The 23,096-nt window shown below is 37.3% G+C and overlaps 1 protein-coding gene across 1 annotated transcript in view; it reads right to left on the bottom strand.

Moving 5' to 3' along the window:
* Positions 1–23,096, bottom strand: part of ETFA (electron transfer flavoprotein subunit alpha) — a 33,501-nt gene that overhangs the window by 5,202 nt on the left and 5,203 nt on the right. The window contains exons 2-9 of the mRNA XM_075045586.1: positions 20,810–20,959; positions 18,969–19,050; positions 18,786–18,868; positions 16,334–16,433; positions 15,004–15,114; positions 13,678–13,779; positions 12,797–12,865; positions 11,674–11,756 (exon numbers count right to left, since the gene is read on the bottom strand). Coding sequence (XP_074901687.1) covers positions 11,674–11,756; positions 12,797–12,865; positions 13,678–13,779; positions 15,004–15,114; positions 16,334–16,433; positions 18,786–18,868; positions 18,969–19,050; positions 20,810–20,959 — 780 coding nt within the window. The remainder of the gene's footprint in view (positions 1–11,673; positions 11,757–12,796; positions 12,866–13,677; positions 13,780–15,003; positions 15,115–16,333; positions 16,434–18,785; positions 18,869–18,968; positions 19,051–20,809; positions 20,960–23,096) is intronic.

Here is a 23,096-nt window from a genome sequence, read left to right on the forward strand (position 1 = left end):
TCCTATATGGCAGGATAAAACATTTCAGATACTGAAGCGGGCTGGTGCACTATATGCTCATAGTGATAGTTTCTATTATATACCCCAACCTTCAACAGTCATATGCCCTAAAGCTTTTCTTCCCCCATTTACTATCACCTCCTACGTAGGATAAGTAAAGTGCTTCCCAGGTAAGCACCAACATGCAGTAGATCTTTACACTTTGGGGCTCCCAATCTAGCATCTCCAAAGAGACTTACATTCAAAATAGATGAAAATTTATAGGCAAGTAGATATATATCAACAGTTTTAATTCACAGCAGAAAAGTACTTTTTTCCCTCAGGCTGAAAGTCATCCAGGCTATAATCTATCCAAAACCAAGTATATTTTCAGCTCCATGGCAGTTTTCCCACCACCGCAAGTCCAAGCAGCAGTCAAACCTGTACTGTTTAGCTACCTAATTTTACAGAAGAAAAACCAAAAGAAAGCACTTTTCACCAACTCATTCGATAAGAGGAAACTGTAACGCACAAGACTAGTTAGGGGATTGTCTGACAAAACCGATTAAAAGGTGGTATTTATACATGCTTAGAAAGACACAACCTCAAATACTAACAGAATTTCTCTTTTAAAAATACCAAAGTTAGTCCATACTTAAGAACATACAAATCTAATTCAAGAAATTATTTTGGGGGCCAGGGAGGGTAAGAGGGTCAAAAAATCTTTTCCCTGTGCAACTGAAGATATGCATTACAGTTAAGTGGCTTTTAACATGACAGAACAAAGCACAGCTGTGGAGCAGGCACAGACCTACAGAAGAGGCTGGCAAATGAAGGTGTTCAAAGACAGAGGCCACGCAGACTGCTTTTTCCATACAGGCCTGATAGTCATTATATCAATTAAAGAAAAAAAGATGATTGCTTTCCGATATTTCTACAGCTACAGATTTCACCTATTACATGGGGTTTTAAATAGGAATAGATAAATAGAATTTATGAAGCTTTTCTACAAAAGCTATCTCCTGTAAAAATTGAAGGGGAGGGAAAACAGAGCAGGAACAAAGTATTTCCTATTAAAAAGGCTTGCTTTGAAAGTGAAACACAGAATGTAGTCTATGCATTCCCATAAAAACACACAGCTGTTGAAGACACTCAGAAATTTCTTTGCCTCAACAGCTTTTTACTGAGTAGATTACTATTGGAGGTCAATCCATTTTAACCACAGCTGCAATGTAATACAGTATGTCCATATAAGAACTCATGGTAAAAATGCAATATTTTAATTATACCAAATAAAAGAACAGATGTTAAAGGAGAAATTATTCTAACATCATATAGTCTTTAATACAATCTCTTTTTACAAACGCATTACTGTAATTTGATATTTTTTTTTAGAGCAATTCATTAAGTGCCAGTCATCTAGACTACCAGATACTCTTATCAGTCTGTTTAACATTGTCAAGTTCAGTCTTTGGAAAGAATCCAGCTAACCAGGAGCCAGATGCCTATGTATATATTCTATTAAAATATCTAGGAGACAAGGATGTTTCATTAAAAGGACATTTGTAAATCACCAGGCTTGTCTAAAAAGCCTTTATTATGCATCTAAGCCATGCCCTTCTAGGTTACGTGCTTTTGGCTCTCTGGCTACGATAACTGGTCCATTCAGCAGGCTGTAACACTTACAGTAGATCACCTCAGCAATGTTTCCATACAAAGAACACACAGGACAGCATGTTTCTTATTAATAGTTCCATACTGTAAAATAGATTTGACTGCTTATATCTTAGTTGAAATCTATTCTACAATTTAGTAGGAGGGACACAAAGGACCCACAAGGTCTGAATGATAAAGATTCAGGACTGTTCAGTGCTCTCCAAGGGAAGGATTCAACTGGTCATCCACAGAGATCATAAAAGACTCAGAAATTCAGATCTCTAAGTTATTTTCAGCATAATACCCTTGTTTTAATATTTTCCCTGAAATCATTAACTTCTGTCATGCCTTTTGCTAAGTCCTACCATTTCTACTGTGTTAGCGTTCAAAGTCCAAAGTCAGGACTGTAACCCCAAGCACTACAAAGTAAGTGAGGGAGGAAAACAGAAAGCAGCTCAGTACCACAGAGCAGCATTGCTTCCAATTGTGTTATGCGACATGCCTGCCATCGCAACAGAGAGCACATTAAGGTCTGGAAGGAGATCTAAGTTCTGCAGAGCTCATCTACGCAGGAGACCCACGCCAAGGCACAAAACGGCATAAATCAGAGTCTGGATCGCACCTCTCAGGTGCCAACAGAGATGGCTTTATGCCAACTTCAAGTTCCTGCTTTTTGGATCCCTGGAAGCTGCTCTAATTACTGCTGTCAGGTAGCTGATCCACAGCCTACAATTACAGGCACTTACGTCAAAGTCCAGGACATGGAGTGGCATTTATCAACTCCCTGGTGCTTGTGCACAGGCAGGTTTTCACTGAAGGGCTGCTGCCAGCGCTGTGCCACATGAGAACAGCGTAACAAAACAGCACACAGGTTCTGTACCAAGGGGCTCACTGCACTGCCTGATACAAATGAAGTCCCAAAAGCAATTAAAGTTAAGGAAAGTGAAAGTTTTGGTGGTATAAGGGCATGGCATCAGATTAGACAATTGTCTTGCCTCACAGTAACTTAATTTCACACAGGAAATAATTACTGAACGTATGTCACAGCCGTGCCACAAATCTTTCTTTTTTATGAAGTGAATAGCAGACATCAGCACAGGAGAAGGGACACCAGAGAAGAGAGCTGATGGTCAGAAAGAGCACAATGGAGGAAACAGGCACCACAGGAAGTTGAATGGGACGAATAGCCTAAGAGCATACGAAGAAGAGGGCAAGGAGGCACAATCAGGAAGTACTTAAATTAAATATGTGCTATTGCACAAAGGGCTTGGTATGTCAGTAATGGGAACATGTGAAGGTGGGAGCATAAGCACATAACATACCCATTAGGCTTCTCACAAGGGGTACAGCAGCAGCCAAAGCTGATTTGGCCAGCAAACTGGCACAAAGGTCAAGAGTGTTTTAATTTGTCCTGGCATACAATATCCCACAAGACTCCAGTGGGAGCCAGGACCCTGACAGAAACCTCAAAGTTTATAAGCACAGATCTGCATCACAACAACCCTAAAAAGAAACAAACAAGTCCCAAATTTGTAAGGCAAGATTCCAAGTCATGAATCCAACTTCTCATTTGCTATTTAAAGTATTAATATAGCCTTGTATTGTTTTTTCAACAAACATGACCATGGTATGTCTTATAGAGAGAGTCATTGTATGCTGATCATTAAAATGAAAAAATCCCCCTCAGCCATCCCCTAAACTCCTATTTCTGCTTTAAATGTACCCAACTTACATATTAGCATCTACAGCAAGTCCATGAGACTTCACATGCACAAATTTCCACAACTGGCTCCAGAATCCATATATCCAGTTACATGCTGTTTGCATAAACGTCACAAGAGTGCTATATGTGGATGATTATAATTACCAATATACCAATGCAGTTATTTTCCTGTGCATACTGACTCTTCCAATTATTTATAGACTAATTTGTGGCATATAACCTTACTTCATTTTCACTTATGAGAATATTTTAAAATGCCTTAGGCTGCCTTGGGGCAATTAAGATACATTTGCTTAAAGAGAACCACAAGAAGAGTTTTTAGTTGCAACTTACAGTGACTTTTTGAATGCTGCTGTAAGAGACTACTGTGCATCCACAGGTGCAACACAAGATGAGGTAGTTACTTTGCAAGCATGCCATCAGCTTCTATTGATTTTTATGCCAATTTTTGAATTACGCTGAAAACCTTCAGTGTACATCAATTTATCATCCTACCAGTGGCATGCTTTTAAACAGGCTAGTTTAATAAACCCCTTTGGCACGTCTACTCTTTTTAAAGGCAGCTCAGATATTTTATTTTATTTGCAAGAGTGAAAGGACAATGAAATTAGAAAGAAATCTTTGCAATGAAAATCACTTCATACAAGAGATTCTTTCCAATTACAAGCTATTAACCTAATAAAGTATTTTCTGGCTTGACACTAGTTCATATATATTACACTGTATATCAAACAATTACCCAGTATGTACTACTTTGATGCAGCTGACTATGTTCCATTCAAGAAGCACACATTACTAAACTATATCCCAACTACAGCTTCTTTTTCACTTTAAGAACCTTTGATCAGCCAAGCTATGTAATTACTCTTAAGCGTGGTTAGGGTGTCTGCTGGAGTGCAGGGCCATACAGCAATTTTTTCTTCTCTCTCTAGGGAAAAGCACATCAATTGCTTTCAGCTAAATGCACTCACATATGAATATTTTAGTACAATTTAATGTTCCTGCACCAACCCCAGAGGAGCAGAGCATCAATTTGTGAACATAGTTTTCTTGGAGTTAAAAGCTACACTGGATAATGCAGGATGAAAGGGGTTGTCAATCCTTAGCTTTTTAGCAAGTCAGAGAAAGGTAGTCTGTAAATTCAGTCCCAGCTGCCTACAAACGGCTCTCTAAAGTTTCCCACTATAAAGCTACTTTTCAACAATAGTGAATTATCAGAGGACATATTCCAAAAACAATTTCCCCAGCACTGTCAGTTTTCCCAACGCTGTTCCCATCTGCTAGCTACCTGCCTCAACGATCTATACAATGAAAAGTGCACCTGCTGGTCTATTAATAAAACCCACAAATGTAATGTACAAATAACGCATTCCTACAAAGCAGCTAGCTGAAGGTAGGGGAAATTCAGTAACGTACCATGTGTTTGAATAGAGAAACTTTAGTATCTCAATATTCTCCTTCTTGTATGTGTAACAAATTAGGAAGCAATGAGGATCTTATCATTGATAAGCAAGGAGTAGAACATTTTTTTAAGTGAGTACAATCAAGATGACAGGAGTGACACTTCTCACCAAGCTAAGGGAATTAATTAGTTCATTCTGTTGTTAGTAATTTTAGGTAAGAGCCAAAGAACAAAAAGGAACAGTAATATTGGGATAAAATATACCTTGTTTCACTTTTGCTACACTTCCCCACAAGGGAGTGAAGGGAAACAAAAACTTAACAGATAGATTAACCTGAGCAAGCAAATGATCCCTAAGAAAACGATGGGAAGTAACATTGAAGAAGAGTTAGTATCCACTTACTATGCAATGAAACCATGAGTCACTCGTGCATTTTAGAGAAAACAAAACCAAGGCTAGGGGAAGTATTTGATTCCTTCGCCACTGAATACGAAGTAGTACAAAATACAGGAATAATGTAAATAATGTGATACTGTCTTTCTCCCTTCCTGCTACTCCCAAAGCAAGCAGATGACTACTAAGTGCTAAAAAGCCACTCACTGCAGTGAAAGGGACTGCCTAGTAAAATACTGCGGCATATACAAGCTCAGAAAGTGTCCCATCCTCTTGTAAACGAGGTGGAGCAACAGGAATTCCACTGCTCTGTAGAGGACCATTCTGCACCTTCATGTATTTGTCTGCCAGGAAATGCTGCCTTGCCATCCAGCTTTCCTTTTCCTGCTTCTAGTTTCATCCCACTGCTACATTTTCCATGTCATAAAACACCTTAAGTTGTTCCTGTTCTTCCACAGCTTTGGTGCCTTTCAGGTGAACCAATATCTTACTCTTCAGCATGTCAATTGAAGCTGCACCTCTTTAATGTGCCTCTTTTTCCCTCATTATTACTGTTGATTCCTGACAGTTGTACATCTCTCTCCCTTTTGAAGTTCCTCCAATCCATTATATCCAGAGAGACCCTCTGGTATGAAACTGAAGCTTAAGCACTGAAGCTAAGCTGGTCAGCAAGTTTACTCCTGGTGATCATACCAGAACTACACTGAATTCCCATCTGCCTTCCCCAGCTGAGGTTTCTCAGCACATACAATGTCCAAATGCATCTGCCTTCTGTGCATTCATATCACGTTTCTAGCACAATCACCTAATCTCATGTCAATTATTACTACATCATGTACTTCCTAACTTCTGCGTTCCTGAGTTTTCCATCTCAGTTTCTTGTCACCTGTTAGTATTTTGTGCCCAACATTGAAAGTAACAAGACAGCAGCAACTGAATACCTGGAAAAAAAGGAGTTCAGCCTGGCTGCACTTTCCCTGCTGGATGGACCCTCTCTACTGTACCCTTCTCAAGAAGAAAACCTTGTAATAAAGTCTGAGATAGTGAAGGTGAGGCTTTCTAACTCTGGTCTACTGATGGCTAACCCCCAGATGGACACCTTGAGACCTACAGTTGTAAAATACTGGTCTGGCCACGTCTTCCCTATTGCCAGCTAGGAAAGCCTATTAAGAAAGCTAATGCAGTTATAGAACTGGACCCTGAAAGAACACAGACTTCAATAGAGGAAAAATAAAATAAACTTTAAAAGAGTGAAGTGAACACAAACTCTGAAGAGACTAAACTAGAAGGATGCCTTTCAGGCAGCAGCAGTTCCTTCACTAGGTCAGAGGATAAAATAAAACAGCCCAAAATGACATACACTTTCTGGAAAAAAAAAAAACAAACCAAAACAAAACCCCCCAAAAACCCAAAACAAAACTCACAGTCCCACTGAGGTTTTGTTTGTTTTCTGAGGGGAAGAAGTTGAGAGCAAGATAATCCCACTACAACCCCACCTTTCTTAAAAAGCTAAAGGGAGAATATAATTAGGACACAAGGGAAAACTTGGGAGACCATGAGAACAATTTGGGTGTCCAAACATAGGTGCCTAGTAGCATTGTAGACAGTGTAAGATTTCCCACCTGAATCATAGATGCTGCTTCAGAAGGAAGTCTCCAGGTCCCACACAGTAACTACCAGCCCTGTGAATGTACTTTTTATACCCCACATGGCTAAAATAACATTAGACACCTATTTGTAGGCATTCAATCATCCCCTATATGCCCGTTCCTCACAAATCTGTACTGCAAAGTTCACAGTTCAGAAACTAACAAGCTACTTAAGACTTACAGTAGTTGCTTTTCTTTTCTCACAAGTCAGACTTTTTTTGCTTAAATATTAGACAAATTATGCAAATTCATGAGAAAGATTAACATACTTCTTTGTATGTTAGAAATGTTGTTAATTATACCTAGGGTAAGGAAAGCTAATAAATGAAGCATTCATGTTCTATGTACAAAAGTTTTAAATAACTGAAAAACATTATTTACCTTCTTTCTTCTCATCCCCCCTTTTGCTCTTCTTTCTTTTTTTTTTTTTGATAAACAAAATAGAAAGAACTGGGAAGACTTTTACCGTGAAAACTAATGCCCCTGACTATTTGAAACATCTTATCTAAAAATAGCTGTTACTCTGGGGTGGTGGTAGGAGGCTTGATCAGTGCAGGGAATTTTGTATTTTCTAACTGGATATACTTAACTAATGCTTAACAGTAGGCACTCATGGGAAGAATATTTTTATCCGAAACCAACCAATTTGAACATTCTTATACGGGCTTTTTTCTTAAACAGAAACTATATACAGTGCCTAATCTGAGAACTGAATTTCATTTTTCTGCAGAACACCTGCATATAAGAAATAGGGGAAAATCGGCTTCTAATTTAAAAAAATACACTCCTAAAATGGTTGTCACTGATTAAAGACATTGAAGATACTAAATTACTTTTTTAATTAGGAAGGTAACATTTTATATTTTAATATATCCACTTATGCCTGAAAATTTCCTTCCTTCCATCTCATCAAGTAATATAAATCAGCCTTCTCTTTTATAAGACACAATGTCCAAACAGGAGCTGCAATCACCTGAAATCAACAGGTAAAAAAAGCTACTAACAGAAACAAAAATAATACATCAAACATTTTAACAACTGGAATAAAATTAGACAAAAGAAAAATTACCAGAGATCCAGTCAAAAAACAACAAAATGCATAAATTCCAACATGAACAAAAGCTCAAAGTTTAGAGATCCAAGGCTATTTTGGAAGTGTAGATGTACTGTTTAGAACTAATTCTCGAACAGAAAGAAGGTGAAATTTGTACTCCTTAATTAAGTGCATTCTTTCATGACTTAAACAAAACGAACTACAATTGTTTCTTGACTGGCAGTTTGTTCATGTATTAATACACCAGCATTTCAGGAAAGCTGCTGTGGCTGTGAGGTTCTCATGCCCTCTGATGCACTGTCTGGGCTGCACTCTTAAAAACCGAAGCCAGTCACAGAATTACTGAAGGACCAATGACCAAAATTACCCTTCCTTCACCAAATCCACAATCAAAGGCACAAGGGAAGAAAGAAGCAGATCTTTTAGATTATCACCTTCTTACCCAATGATAAGCACAGAAACACTCCCCAGCAGTCATACACAAAAAGCAGCAGCAGAAGCACCTCCTCTCTTCCTGAGCTTGTAACTAACTCATCTCCCTCTCTAGTCCCCCAAATGACCCAATTCCAGAGTCCTTTAAAAACAATGCATTCCAATCCTCCGCTGAGACTGGGCAAGCAACTATTAATAGAAGAGTAAGAGTATATGCTAAGATACTTTCCCATCAGAAACTAACAGCTGCACAGGAGAGAGCAAGTATGTCTCCAACTCCAACAGTTTCTTGTATCCACGATTCTTCCCCTGATTAAAACCCACATGCCCAGGAAAGCAGGCACCACATCAACTGGAGTTCAAAACTAAACACAAAACTCGGGTCTCAGCTAATATAACTAACCAATGTACAAAGCTGCTTTGCAATTTTCCAGATAAAATGTCATGAGCTCTCCCTGAACTAGTGATATCAAGCATACCTCATAGGAAGAGAAAGCAGTCATCTTCTAGAGGATTGTTAAAATAGTCAGTATAACCTTGATCTGATCAAGAAAGTTCAGTTCTACTCCTTCTTTAAGTGAACTTTATCTTCCATTGCACAGAATAATTTTCCAGCTAAAGTACCAAGACGACAGCAAAGTAGAATTAGGAATGTCAAGTTAAGAATTTGCAGCTTTAAACTGCCTCAGATTCAGGATACCTATCCAGCACATTGAAAAATTAATTCCTCTAGTCAGCAATTCTGAGGGCTTAGTATCAATTCAACTTGCACTTTCACTAGAATCAATATAAAATATTTTCTATACTTCTAAGCCACTGTATGCTGTCCTTGCTTGTATTTTAAGGTCCAGAAGAAATATTTGAACAGTTTGAAAGAAGGGGCATATTTTCAGTACTCTGCATAACTCACTACTTAATAAGTATCTGTTAAGAAGGGAGATGAGAGAGAAATCCACCAACCTGCTGACAAAAAGATGTAACACCATGCAATTGTGCCAGTTAGGATGGTTTATTAACACCATAGTTGAACATTCATTAGTCAGTCCTGACGGACTAATGGCTATTTTAACAATCGTCTAGAAGATGACAATGGTGACACTGATGTGATCGTATGATGTGGCTGTATGTTCTTATGACTTTCACATGTTGCTATGAGCCATCTGTGGCAAGTTGTAGCACTATAACTTCGTCAAAAACTACCCTTTTTTGTTTCAACATAATTGTTTATATGCCCTTGACTCTGGAAAGAATGGTCATTGTTGAGCCTCAAGACACACAAACCAGAGCTGAGCTGTCTTCAAATTAGCATTCTCCACATCATCAATGGATATCTGGGTAGTGAAGAACTAAGAATGGTCAGTCTCATCTCACACCCTTTTGATGTACGCAGTTAAATGACATTCAGCTTACTCCCTGGTTTTCAAAGGTTTGGGTACACAACAACCAACTAAAGATTGCCTCCTTATGACAACAAACTCCGCCTTCCTTGGAACCTGCAATTTCCATGTATGTTGCAGCTGCACTTCCTGAATTAGTGTTGATTAGCTTGCTGCAATACGGTGGACCTTATACCTACTGCATAAATCAAAAGAAAGTGCATTATATTTAAATACAAATGTTCCCTTAGCAAACAGGAAGTATTATGCTGGGGGCTATAGCTGTCCTGCACTACGGCCAAAAAAATAACAATTGCAGACTATGCACAAAAGAAAGACATCACCAGAAAGAAGAGTTAGGTTGCATTTATAATCTGTAAAGCCTCACAATTTCCTTGCATAGCAGAGGTTACTATCACTGCTATCAAGATTTTGGAAGGACACAATATGCAACCAGATGGACCTTAAGTCTTACCAATAGGTCTGTTTCTCAGAAGCTGTTTTTTGTATCAGTTGGTTATCATACAGATTTACAGGTTAAACATTAGTGTGCCTAGAAATAGCTCCACTTAGCCCTACACGGCTATCATCAGGCAGCCTCTGATGAGGCCTTAAAAAAAAAAAAAAAAAAAAAGCAGCAAATATCCCTATCCACATTTCAAGACAGAAGAACTCAGAAGCACAAAGTACCTTGTTCAAGAAAACCCACCAGGTAGAACTGACAACAGACTCCAGGAATCACAAGCCCTGTCTTTGATACCTTCAAGTACTGCTCTATCCTGCTCTATACTGCAAAAATAATGGCCATGGTTTGAGGTTCACGAATTTGCAACTCTTAATGGTACAAAGGCAAAACATTTCAGATCCTATCAAAGCTTTGGACATGTACAGCTTTTTGGTATTATTTAAATTATTGTGATTTGGTAAATGCAGGAGTTGAAATATGACAAGTTTCTCTAGGTCACTCTCCCCTCTGGTCTCATCAAACCCTTAACAAGTATAAAAGTTGCTCTTTGGTGCTTTCTGTTGCCATACACACTCAAAGAACTGCTTACTGAAAGGCTAAATGTTTACTTGATTATATAGCTCAAAGTGTACATCTGACAGATTGCCATACCTGGCCACGTTCTTAGTCACAATTCCCTACTCATGTTGACAATCATCATGTGCTAACGCACATTCTAGCCCACGCTGAGACAAGCTACATTTGTACCTTCTTATTTACAAATGCTCCAGTGTGCTTTATCTGTCTACCACTTTCCCCAATTTCCCCAGGTCATAAGGAACAACAAAAGTAGTCTCAGACTTCTACATGACAGGAAGGCCCCCCCCCCCCCAACCCAAAATGACACAGGGATAGAAATGAGTCCCCTGTGATACCAGGATGCATAGCAGAAAAGATATGCAGCAGGTTATTTCCCAACATTAAGCCACTCATTAGAGTATGCCCTTTCTGGTATTTCACTCTACTGCAGCCAACCTGTAGATTATTTATCACTTAAGTTTCTTGCACTTTCATCTCTTAAAAAAATTTTGCTTAGAACATAATGCAATAATACAGTTATGGTTACCAAAACTTAAAAAAAAAATTATTACCTGTTAAAAAAAAAAGCCAAAAACCAAAAAACACACTTCCCAGAGATCAAGCCACATATCAATATAATTTCAAGTTTATGTTGGCAATGACATCTTTTAGCATATCAATGATGGCTGTTAGAAAACTAAAAAAGGTTCAACACAGGCAACCATGAAAAAATCCAGCATGCAAAACCTCTGGCAAAACTATGTGCAGAACACTTCCAATTGACCCAAAGTCGAGATTTACATCACAGCTTGCTGCTGTAGTTTTGCAAACACATGGTCAAGTGACAATATCACAATGGGCACACTAAGCTTTTCCTGTTAGGCTCAGTATTAAGACTTAGCTCATTTCTAAGCACTTGCTTTGAAGGAAAATGCATGCTAGAAAACATCACAGCTCTTTTATGAAAGATATTTCCATACTTACTGGTGCTACTATTTTGCCCGTCTGTCCAACTTGCATGTCATTAGGAACAAAGCCAGCATCAACAGCTGCACGGGAAGCTCCAACTAGTTGAAAGAAAATATTTCCAGTGTTTTCTTTTAAAATATTAGTGAGCCAAATTTCTATCACCATAAAAGCACATGTATTTCACTGAAGAGTCCCACACTCTAAGGGCACATATTTAGAAACTTCCCTCTTAAAAGCTGTTATAGTAATCCCTCTCTATACCACCGGCTGAAACTTCCAAATACTAAGTGCTAATGCACTTCATAAGCAACAGGAAATCCTTACTCCCAGTACCAAAGGGCCATATACTTGAAACCGAGGATTTTGGTCTGGCATGTTTCCATTATTTTCTCTTGTCGCTTTGTCAAAAGAGGATTTTCCCATAAATGCCTTCCCATAATGCTCCTCCCAAGTTTAAACAGAACACATGTGCCATCTTATATTGCTGTGGAGCTAAAAAGTCAGGCATACGGAAGAAAAATATCAAAGTAAACTTGACAATGCCACATGGACATTTAGTTAGTGAAGCCACCAATTTAAAAACAAAGCCGTTCATGTAGAACTATAAATTTATTATTACATGTGAAATCTAAAACTAATGTAGTTAAAATATTAATGCAAACAGTTCGTCCTCCTCTCCCAACCTTTTCTTAAAATATTTTACTGAAACACTGTACACAGTCAGTTTTCTCCTTTTAATACAAAGCACAGCAAAAAGACAGAGCCACTCAAACTACAAGTATGAAAGGGATTCTGTAAAGGAGTAGTATATAAGGATGAATGAAGAAAATATCAGCACATCAAAGTGAGCTAAGACCATTTCTTAATTTATACAACTTCACTTTTTGTTTGTGAGCTTGTGATCTGGATATTTGAGGAGGACAGGGAATATTACAGTTTAGTATTTTGCTTCAGACACAGGCATTCAAATACACAGTTGACCACAAGAACAAGACAAAACTGTATCTACGACTAAACTAACAGGATTTTAAGAATTTGAGAGATGAAAATTAAAAACAATGTTCATCTTAAGTCTTTTATGTAACCTTTTAAAAATATAATAACCAGGGTTAAAAAAAAAGGAAGAAAACAAGTTTACCTGCAGCATGCAATTGATCCGCAAGATCATATAACAACTTAAAATTTTCACCGCTCTTCAAGCCTCTCCCTTAAAAGTTAAGAACAAAAAAAGATAAAGAAAGAAGAACATAATATGCTTTAAGATTTTTTTTTTTATTGTCTACATAAACTTTCTGTATGAGTATTTGAGTTTGCAAAGGCACAAATATGTGCTTGCATAGGGTATTTTTGGATATATTACTAAATAGTATTTAATATTTGGAGATTTAGCTTTTGTCTTGGTGATTAATATTATTATTTCATATGTATAAACCAACACCACTCTGTCTAGTTTACTTCCTGCACACAACATCATCAAGATCATTCTCCTAAATCAGGGAAACAGGATTTTTTTACTAATTTGTGCTCCCTCTGCTGGCTTCAGGTACAAAACTCTGTAGTGGGATAACTGCAGAATAATTTTTTAGCTGTAGGCATACAGTAAGAGTCACAGTCCATCACTTTATACCTGAAGAGCAGAATACAAACATAATGATTTTTAGAACCATTAAAGCCATTACATAATAATGTTTGGACTGCCTGTAACGATTAGCAATAATTTTAAACATGACAGATTTGGACCTAAAAGCACATCATATCGCTATAATTTTAAAGGGGCTCACCAAATACAACAATGTTCTTAAAAAGCCTACTAGCATATGTTAAAACATGTTTTGCCTCTTCACGAAAAATACATGTTGGGTGCATTCCCACTGGCCCGCTATGCTGTATTTCAGAACTACATCATAATTATTTTTTTTTTTAGTGTATCACATTATAGTGTTCTGCTACAGGTATTATTTAATCAGGATGTACCATTACTTAATTGCACATAACACAGTTTTAATATTATTGACTTACCACCCGATACAACCACTTTTGCACTAGTAAGCTCTGGTCGATCGCTTTTTGTCAACTTCTGCTCAATCCATTCAGAGATACCAACAGGAGGCGGAGGCGTTACTGCATTCATCAGATGAAGAAAAACATTCACAAGAAAAAGGATAAAGCGTGTATTTTCAACTGTTTAAATTTGAGCTTAAACTTAATGCAAAAGTTAATTCTATAACCAATTCTACCCCGAGCTTTTAACTATCAGTAATTGCTCTGTGGCTGAGTTACAAGCCTCTTTCATTAGTTGTGTTTAAGTAACCTATAGTACAAGCTGCACTAAAATGAAGGTCTATTGTATAAAGTAATACATTGATATCAACACAGCATAGTAAGTGTAGCTCTTAAGACAGGCAAACAAGCCAATTAAGTAGCGCAATGACAGTGCAATATGCTAATCTTAAGTATCAAGTAGCATTTGTTTCCTAACATCCCCAGACATTAGGAAATACAGGATGGTTCAGGGGCAGGTACTAAGCCACCCAGAAAAGTATGAGAACTGGGACACACACGCAGCATGTTACTAATGATTGCCTCTGCTGGATTTACAGCACAATCATGAAAAGGCCCACAGCAAAAAACCACAGAGGTGATGAAACGCTGGAACATGTTGCCCAGAGTGGCTGTGAAGTCTCCATCTGTGAAGATACTCAAAGCCTGATTGGACACAAACCTGGGCAACCCGCTCCAGTGGGCTGGACTACATCATCTCAAGAGGTCCCTTCCAACCTCAACTATTTTGTGATTCTGTGACTGGATTTCTCTATTATCAAAGCTACGCTGGCTTCATTAAAATAATAGTTTAACTGATTTAGTTAAAACTGATCTAAAACTACAAGTGGGTGTTCTCAAATCAATCTAAACTGCTACTAATTTAGCTAGACACTGTAATGACCTATCTCAATTAAAATACAACTGATGAAACCAAAACTGTGGATAGCCAGCCACTTCTATTTTTGCTCAATCTTGCTTTGAAAACCCATCTGGCTATTTGAACAGCTGTAACTTTAAATACGGAAATGTTTCAAGACTGTGGTGGCAGAGGTTTAAGCAGTAAGTGAAACAGGCACAGATTTCAGCACAGGTAATCTCCATTTCTGGTCAAAGAAAAAGTAGCAAGTGAGCATATAATCCATATCTTCCCTTCCCATCACTAAAAAAATGCAAGTTCCCATATTACAAGCATAACGCTCAGATTATGAAAACCAGTTTGCTTTGACAAACACTTCTGCAAAACATCACCGTGCAGTGAGCAAAACTAACTCTATTACATGAAATACCAGAACAAATACTCACACTTTTCTAAACTGGCACTACCACCACTTGTTGGTGCAGCCTCAAAAGAAGTTCCTCGTACAGTAAATACTTTAATCGCTTCATCACATTGCACAGTGCAAAGAATATTTCCTAAAAAAAAGGGGTCACATTACATTTTTAAAGAAGGTAATATCAGACATACTATGCTTTTTAAAAAAACAAATAAAATTAATATCAGAAACACATTAACAGTTCTACCAGAATAGGCAACATTCAGAAAGTTACTTCCCAAAACCTGCAGTTTTAGATGATGACTAAAGCTTGAAACCTAGGCACTTAAGAAATGTAGATTACAAATATTTTAATTCACTTTTTAGCTCCAGGTTTCTGAAGTATGATAACAAATCCTCTATTTTTAAAGGATACAGAGCATTCAAATAATTTCTTATGAATAAGCTCTTAAATTTGAGAAGGAGGAAAAAAAACCCCAACTTTGAAAGTTTCATTCTTAAAGAGTGTCTATAATTCAAAGTAGATCTTTTATCCGGTTGCATGAATTCATCAGAAGACAACGAGGCCTGCCCCAAGTATCTGTGGGATTGTATTTCTCTCAGTAATATATTATATAAGGTATTTACTTGACACTGGAGGCTGCAGGGAACACTAAAAGAGACAAATGCTGTAATACCAGCTATTCATAAACAAAGTCATCTTGAAACTGTGAATTACTGGGAAGCAACTTAAAAGTGCAACACAAACCCACATTCTGGTAATGTAACTTGAAATGTAATACCATATTGGTACACATGGTACAATCTTGTACAGTAAAATTAAGAAACACAAACTAATGAGCTCATATCTACATTAAAATGCAGTGTCAGACAAGCATTAGAGAAACAAGACTGAAAAAAGAATTGCAAATTAAGATAATTAAATATTTATTTATAATTAGTTCAATGTCTTCATAATTAGGAAAAATAACCCTGTGGTATCTTAAATCAGAACTAATGCTAGTCATATTAAATAAAGCTGGACAATTAACTTAATGTCTTACATTTTACTAAATCTGATCAGAAGAACATTAACAAAGAAATGCAGTATGTATAAAGGAGATTACCAAATTCTATTTGTTAAAGTGATAGACCTGGTTTCTAACTGCTAGTACCAAAGTTGTTGGGATTACTTGCTTTCTCATACATGGAGCATCACGTCCATCCCCAGGTTTCATTTCTATGACCCACAGCAATTCAGATTGTAAAGTGAAAATGCCTATCAAATTCCAAGGTTCTAACAACAGGATTATGTAAAAAAGTTATCAGTATTGGGTTCTTTATTGCACAAATACCACATACCTTTTGTGATTACCCACCTGCATAGATAGTTCTCACAAAAGTGTCTGGTGACTGAATTTCAATAATGTCAGAAACAGGGGCAACATCAAGTTTGCCAGCCACTCTGGGAATAAGATTCTAGCAGTTAAAGATGAAAAGTTAGCACAGTAAATGCTAAGTAAAATGCACACGGTCAGTAAAAGAATGCCTGCTGTCCTGATTTTAACTTCATATAATGCTGTGTGTATGTAAAAAGGCACATACAACTGTAAGGTTTTTGTAGGGTTACTCATGTAGCTTTAGCAGCCAAATAAAATCCCATTACTGTAATAACATTAGACATTTTATGAGACTTACCCTAAGTAAACCCTGAATTCAGTATCTGTGAGAGACTGAAAGAGTTAATGTCTCAAACATTGCGGTGGGGTAAGTTCTGCTTAAAGACAAACCCTGCAGAGCAAGGAACCCAGGTGAAAAGCCCATCAGCTCAGACATCAGCAACAGGAGGGGGAGGGCACTCTGGAGGGTGCGCAGCTCCCTGTTCTGATGAGCTGTTGGGATACAAAGATCAAACAATGGCCACATCTGCAGGGAAGAAGTAGTTACTCCACAAACAACCCCCAAGCCCAAAGGCTCACAAACTGCTTACTAACCTGACACTTCAGGTGCCCGCCCGAGAGAGGGGCAAGAATGATAAAAGGACACAAACTGAAGGCCCAGGTGCACAAGCCCACCAGGACTGGACCCCTCAGCTGACTGGACCAACGCTGGACCCAGGACCGGTGAAATCTTTCTCTCTTCCTTTTTCTCTCTCTGTCTTCTTCTCTCTTTCCTTTTCCACAATCCCTACACCTCATCCGTTTCAAGATATAAACCATTGACCAAGTCTGAGACTGAGAGTGGATCCAGCCGCCCCTAGACCCTTCTCTGAGGAGGAGTCTGGAAAGCAAGGGGGTCTGCTCTGAACGTCCCGACTCAACGGGAGGGATCTCCTTGCTCCCTGAATTGATGTATATGGTTACCCTGGGTTACACGGTTTACAGAAGTAGTCTTATGCCAGTTCCTGTTGTGAGAAACCCTGCCGCCTACTACCACGCCTCGCCAGTTCAGTTTGCTTCTGTCATGAATAAAATCTTTAACTGATCGTTTGGCATCACTTCACCTTAATTTAGCCCGAGGGAATTTCGAATTAAACATGACTCCCTGGTATGTCCAGTCTGGGTCGTGACAATATATTAAATTAGGAGGCTTATTTGCTTCAACAGTTTAAAACTGAATATAGATGCAATTTACTCAGGAAATTGACAATTATGGATTGCTGAGCTCTTAGCACTTCAAGGAAAAAAAAGCACTTTTGGAAGCTAGTTACCAGAGACAATAGGAACACGCCTCGCACCTTCTCCTCAAAAACCAAAAAATTATTATTTTAAAAATTAATATTAAAATATATATTCTCCTGCTTTGAAATTGACTCTAGAAAATAACTTAGCACCTTTAGGAATGGGAAGGAGGCTAAAAAGAGCAACATAAATCCTGAAGAAATTAATGATAGCAAGAGCTTTGCTTGTTTTTTGTCCCCCTCCTAAGCTGGTACAACACAAAGGGTCCAGTTCGTAAATCTTTACTCACATTAAGCGCTCAAAAATGGAAGTATAAGCTTTAAAGCAAAAGCTATTAACCTTTACTAAGACACTGCAGATCAAAAAAAAAGAGAAAAATAAAATAAATAAACCCTAAGACTTAAGGTATGTAAAGATTTCTCCTAGCAAAATTACAAGTATACAGATTGATATTGATTGGAAGTAAAAGTAGTCAGATGGAAGGCTGATGTCATTATTCATCCCACATCAGCAAGATTTCTGAAGTATCCTTTTTCTCTCATTTAGCTGCACCACAACGTTGACCAGATTGTTAGTACTGAGGCTCTCCGCATACTTAAACACACGCTCCTTAAAAAACAAGTTTTGAAAAATTGTATTTTCATTAAAAAACATCTTGGCTAGAACTTGGGTCTGTGTTATTTATATATATTTGCAGACATTTCAATTTACAGTATTTACATCACAGATGCCATTTCCCCCCTCCAAAAAAATTTGCTTCCAATAGGTCTGCACACTTTCATTTCAACATGCAAATCATACATTTTTCATCTCAATTTACTGTACTTTCCCTTACAATTTTCGTAATACTTTCAGATCACTTAACCTATTTTGTGTTATTGTACATTTTGCCTTGTGTACATAGAACTAGCTGGTTACCACTAAATATTTCTTCTACACTGTTCCTTTGTCCAAGTCAGCCCATAATAAAACTCAGACATGAATCGGTGTTTCTAACTAATGACCTCTTAAGCAAACTACTGTAACATTTTTTGAAAACTCAGAACTGTCCATGGCTGACCTCTCTCAGGCATTTGATTCATGCTTTTACATACAACAGTGTCTCTGTCTCTTTTCTACAAGAAATTTTGATGCACTTCGATCTACTTACCTTCCCAAAGGCAGATGCTCCAGCGCAAATGTGGGTGTAATTGAATTTTTTATGAGTTTCCAAAATCAAGGGAGTCAACTCCTCTGAGGATAAAAAAATATTGCCCCAAATTTACAACTATCTTATTTTCAATCACAAATATAAATACTATTTCTTTTGTCAATAGGTAAGAACAACTCTCACCTGCTAGAAATCCCTTGTATACATCATGCTGAGCCACTAGAACTTTTGCAACACCCTGCACTTTGCTGAGTTCTTGTGCTACCTATGATTACAAATAAATTATTATTAGTTTGTATCATAACAGGCACCACAAACAAATAACAATAGAGAGTCTCTGCTGCAAAGAGCTCACAACCTATACATTAGTTACAACTGGAACACAAAAGTATGTGAATTTCAAAATCAGAACGAACCTGATGGAACAAAATGCAGATCTTCTGACTCACAGCCTAGTGCCTTATAGGATAATGAGAATTGATTTTGTGAATAAAAAACTACAAATCAAACCAAACATAAGAAAGCTTGCCTCCTGCACGCAGGATTACGCAACGATCTTATGATGTATTACAACAGCGGATAACAATCATGCTTGAGGATTACTGCTCAGTATTCTGATACAATCACCAAGAAACCCATCCTACTTCTTCTAAAGGAGCAATCCTTTGTCTGCAGCTGATTTTTGCCTACTGGTGTGATGTGTATTTTAAATTCTGTATTTATGCATTTTTTCCTTTAAATTTGCAGAAGTAAAGTTTAAATGATAAAAGGGTTGTTGCAGATCAGAGAGAAGAGGACTGACAGCAGTGTCTGGAGACCACATGCATCGTCCCACAACAAGCATAGTTTTACTGAGTTTGCCGAGTATCGGTTAACCCTCAAAAATTAACAAGAGGAAATAAACAAAAATTCCATAATAGCTGCTACAGAATATCTGTTTGAGTAACTGGCTCTTTTGTCCTATCAATACAGATTCTTACAAAGAAACTTAAAAAAAACAACTCCAAACCTTCATTTTTTATAAAGTACTTTTTCCCAGCATGACATACATTGCCAAATAGACACCATATACTCAGTATTAAAAAACAGACAAACAAACCATTCCCAATTATTTTTCTACTATGCAAGTGCCAAAGAATAATGAAACTCACAGACAGACAGATGAGGCAAATTCCCCCCCCCCCGCCTTTTCTTGATCTGGATAAATACTTGCTTCCAGGTCACCACCTTGAACACCTGGGGCTCAGTTTAGAATAGCCACAGAGGTTTCTCCACCTATTTGTGAATTAGCTGAAGTATGCCTCATGCATGAGATATTACGTATTGCTTTCAGAATAACAATTCATAAACAATAGCCTAGTATGAAAAATATTAGGCATAATTATTTCTACTTTTACTGTTCACACAAGAGTACATCATGGTGGAATAGAAGTGTCACTAATATACTAACTATATTGTCTCTAGATTTTGCACATAAAACTTAGACTAACAATACAACAGCTAACATACAAGAAACTTTTTTTAGACGTGAGCTATACGATAAAGTCAAGAAGCACCAATTTCAGAATTTTAGGTTGCAAACACACTGTCACTATGCTACTAGTAGTTGACTAGTAAAAGCAAGATGCTCAGAAGCCCTATTTGTTACCATACTGTTTCATTTCTGCTGGTTTCCATTTGGACAAGTGCAAGCTTCTTTGCAAGTTTTTAGCACTGCAATATTTGTCTTTCAAACTTTACAGGGAAATATTGTTTTAAAAGTTAATTGTCCTTTAGTCCTATAAAAATTTGCTTGCTTAAGCTTATAACAACCGATACTGATATTCTCCCTTGTGAAATGAGATTTATACCCATATTTTCACTTCAGAAGAGAAGCAGTTCAAGTGCAGGACATTTCTGGCAGATTAGCAATTCCTGGCACAGTTCCTCTTTGCTACAGATTATTTTTCAGGCTAACCGAGACACTACCAAGTACTGTTTCACTGCATTCATTATTTCATTCATATGAAAATAGCATTTCCTACCTTGTCACAGCTGGTACCAGCTACTAAACAAGAAACTTCACCTCCAAGACGTTTTGCTGCAGTGATAGTATGTAGTGTAATGGGTGTAAAAGTCTCATTGTTGTGTTCTGCTATGACTAATGTACTCTGAAACCTCCGGAGCAGCAATGCCTTTAAAGAGAGACAGAGAGACAGAGAAAGGAGTTTGATACTTAGCATTTCAGTAAAAAACTGTTCCTAAGAGCATCCAATGCTTTACAGAAACTTATCAATTATACAAACTGTAAAATACCGCTGTCAAACAAATTAGGCTAAATCCAGGTAATTTTTATTAAGTAGGCAGAACACATAAGGTGTTAAAAAAAAAGGTATAAACTTGCTTGACTAGTTTAAACTAAAACCTCCACAGGAAAATACAGGAACAATATTAAGAAAAACATTTTAATACCTTACATTCAAGCTCAGTTGGTCAACTTAAAGTACCTTAAAGAGTGAAGATTAGACCAGCAAGACTAAGACACAAGGAAATCAAGGCTAGCAAATAAATATTTAGTTCTTGTTTTTTGGGGGTTGTTGGTTTGGGGTTTTTTTTACTATATGTTTTAGCCTAAATCTAGCTACAGAACACACTTTTTTAATTAGTTATGTATAAAGGCAAAATTGTATGCAGTGGGAGGATCACAATTAAGCAGCCTGAAAACACACTAACAGAACTATTGATAAGCATCAGGTTCGTTTTTTTCTATTTTCCTTTAAAACATTTGACACTTGACCACTTAGTCTACCACCACAATTTAATGGTCCTTAAATAATAATTTTGACCAATTCACCATCCACACTAACTTCTAAAGCAAAAATGAAAGAAAAGACAGACGAAAAAAAGGCAAAGAATTGCCACGAAACCAAACCAAAATATTCTAAGCTCTGAGACTGTCCTCTCTCATTTTCAGGTGAACCTGGAAAAAGCATTATTCGTCAAAGACTAATACCAGGGTAGGGAAAGAGTCTGGCATGGGAACAGGAATATTATCCTTCCAAGTTTTTCTCTATCCCACATAAAGCCTAAATCAAGACTTGAGTTATGATCAACGTAATATGGAACACATGGAAAACAAAATCTATTAATTAATATGACCAAGGCACAAATACTAACACAACACTAAAAACTGCGCAGCCAAATACTACTTTTTTAAACGTATATTCTGACCCCATCTCCTCTCATGACAAAGCCGCACTTACCCACTACTTAAACTAGAAAACAAAGCTTCAGAAATTCTGAGAGGCTAAAATTTGGATATGGACTTCAACCACACAAAGCCCACCAACATGCTAAACTTCATACAGAGAAAGCAAATCCCGAGGACTTCCCTGAAGCTAATCACAGTGTAAAAATATATATACAAAGATAAGGTTTTGCAGAATCAGGATCATAATTTGTCATTTTGATTAAAACAATAAGGATTCTTGTAAAGGTGCTCTGCATTTAATCTTTTATGCTTAAGGCTACTTGTTATGATTAAAGATTTTAAGATCGTTTGAAGCCAATTGCCAGTAACAAAATATTTATTGCCAATATAGATCAGACACCATATTTTTGATTATGTTTCATACATCATTTGCAATAAAAGTTATGAGATTTTAGTCACTGTTTGAAGACTAAATCCATGCTTTTGTGGCAAAAAGCCCACTTTTCCAATGATTTATAGTCATGTCACAGGGTAAAGTGGACCGTGCTCGTGAAAGATTCTTAAGTTTTCAAATTTCCAAAGGGAGCCACATGCATTTTAAACACACATTTAATTCTGACTATATTATGATCTTTTCCCTAAATAAGTACTGCACCACCACAGAAGCTCTATATCATTCCATCAAACAATTCTAGAATAAACTGAGAAATTTTTTAGCCAAAAAGAATAAGAGTAATGGATGTTGCTTGAGCAGACTGGATATTACAGCATTAACTAGGTGTTATTTCTAAATTGATAATCCCAAATTTTCTGTTTGTGGGAACTGCACACCGGAAGGTCACTTTATGCCTACATGCATGACATTTCTGAACACAAAGACAAGACCAGATTTAAAATAAAAGTCATGTTCTACATCTTGGGTAAAAATCCTGGATGACAAGTAAGATTCCTATGTGAGTCTGAATTTTAACATACTAACACAACTAAAATATTTTTTTAATAAACAAAACAAAAACAAATTGACTTTTGTTTGTTATAATGAAGATTCTGCAGTAAAACCAGAGGGTAATTCATCCCGTTACATATGATCCTGAAAACTTGAGAATCTGCAATGAGTCAAT

The sequence above is a fragment of the Buteo buteo genome, chromosome 13, assembly GCF_964188355.1.
Source record: "Buteo buteo chromosome 13, bButBut1.hap1.1, whole genome shotgun sequence".
NCBI lineage: Eukaryota > Metazoa > Chordata > Aves > Accipitriformes > Accipitridae > Buteo > Buteo buteo.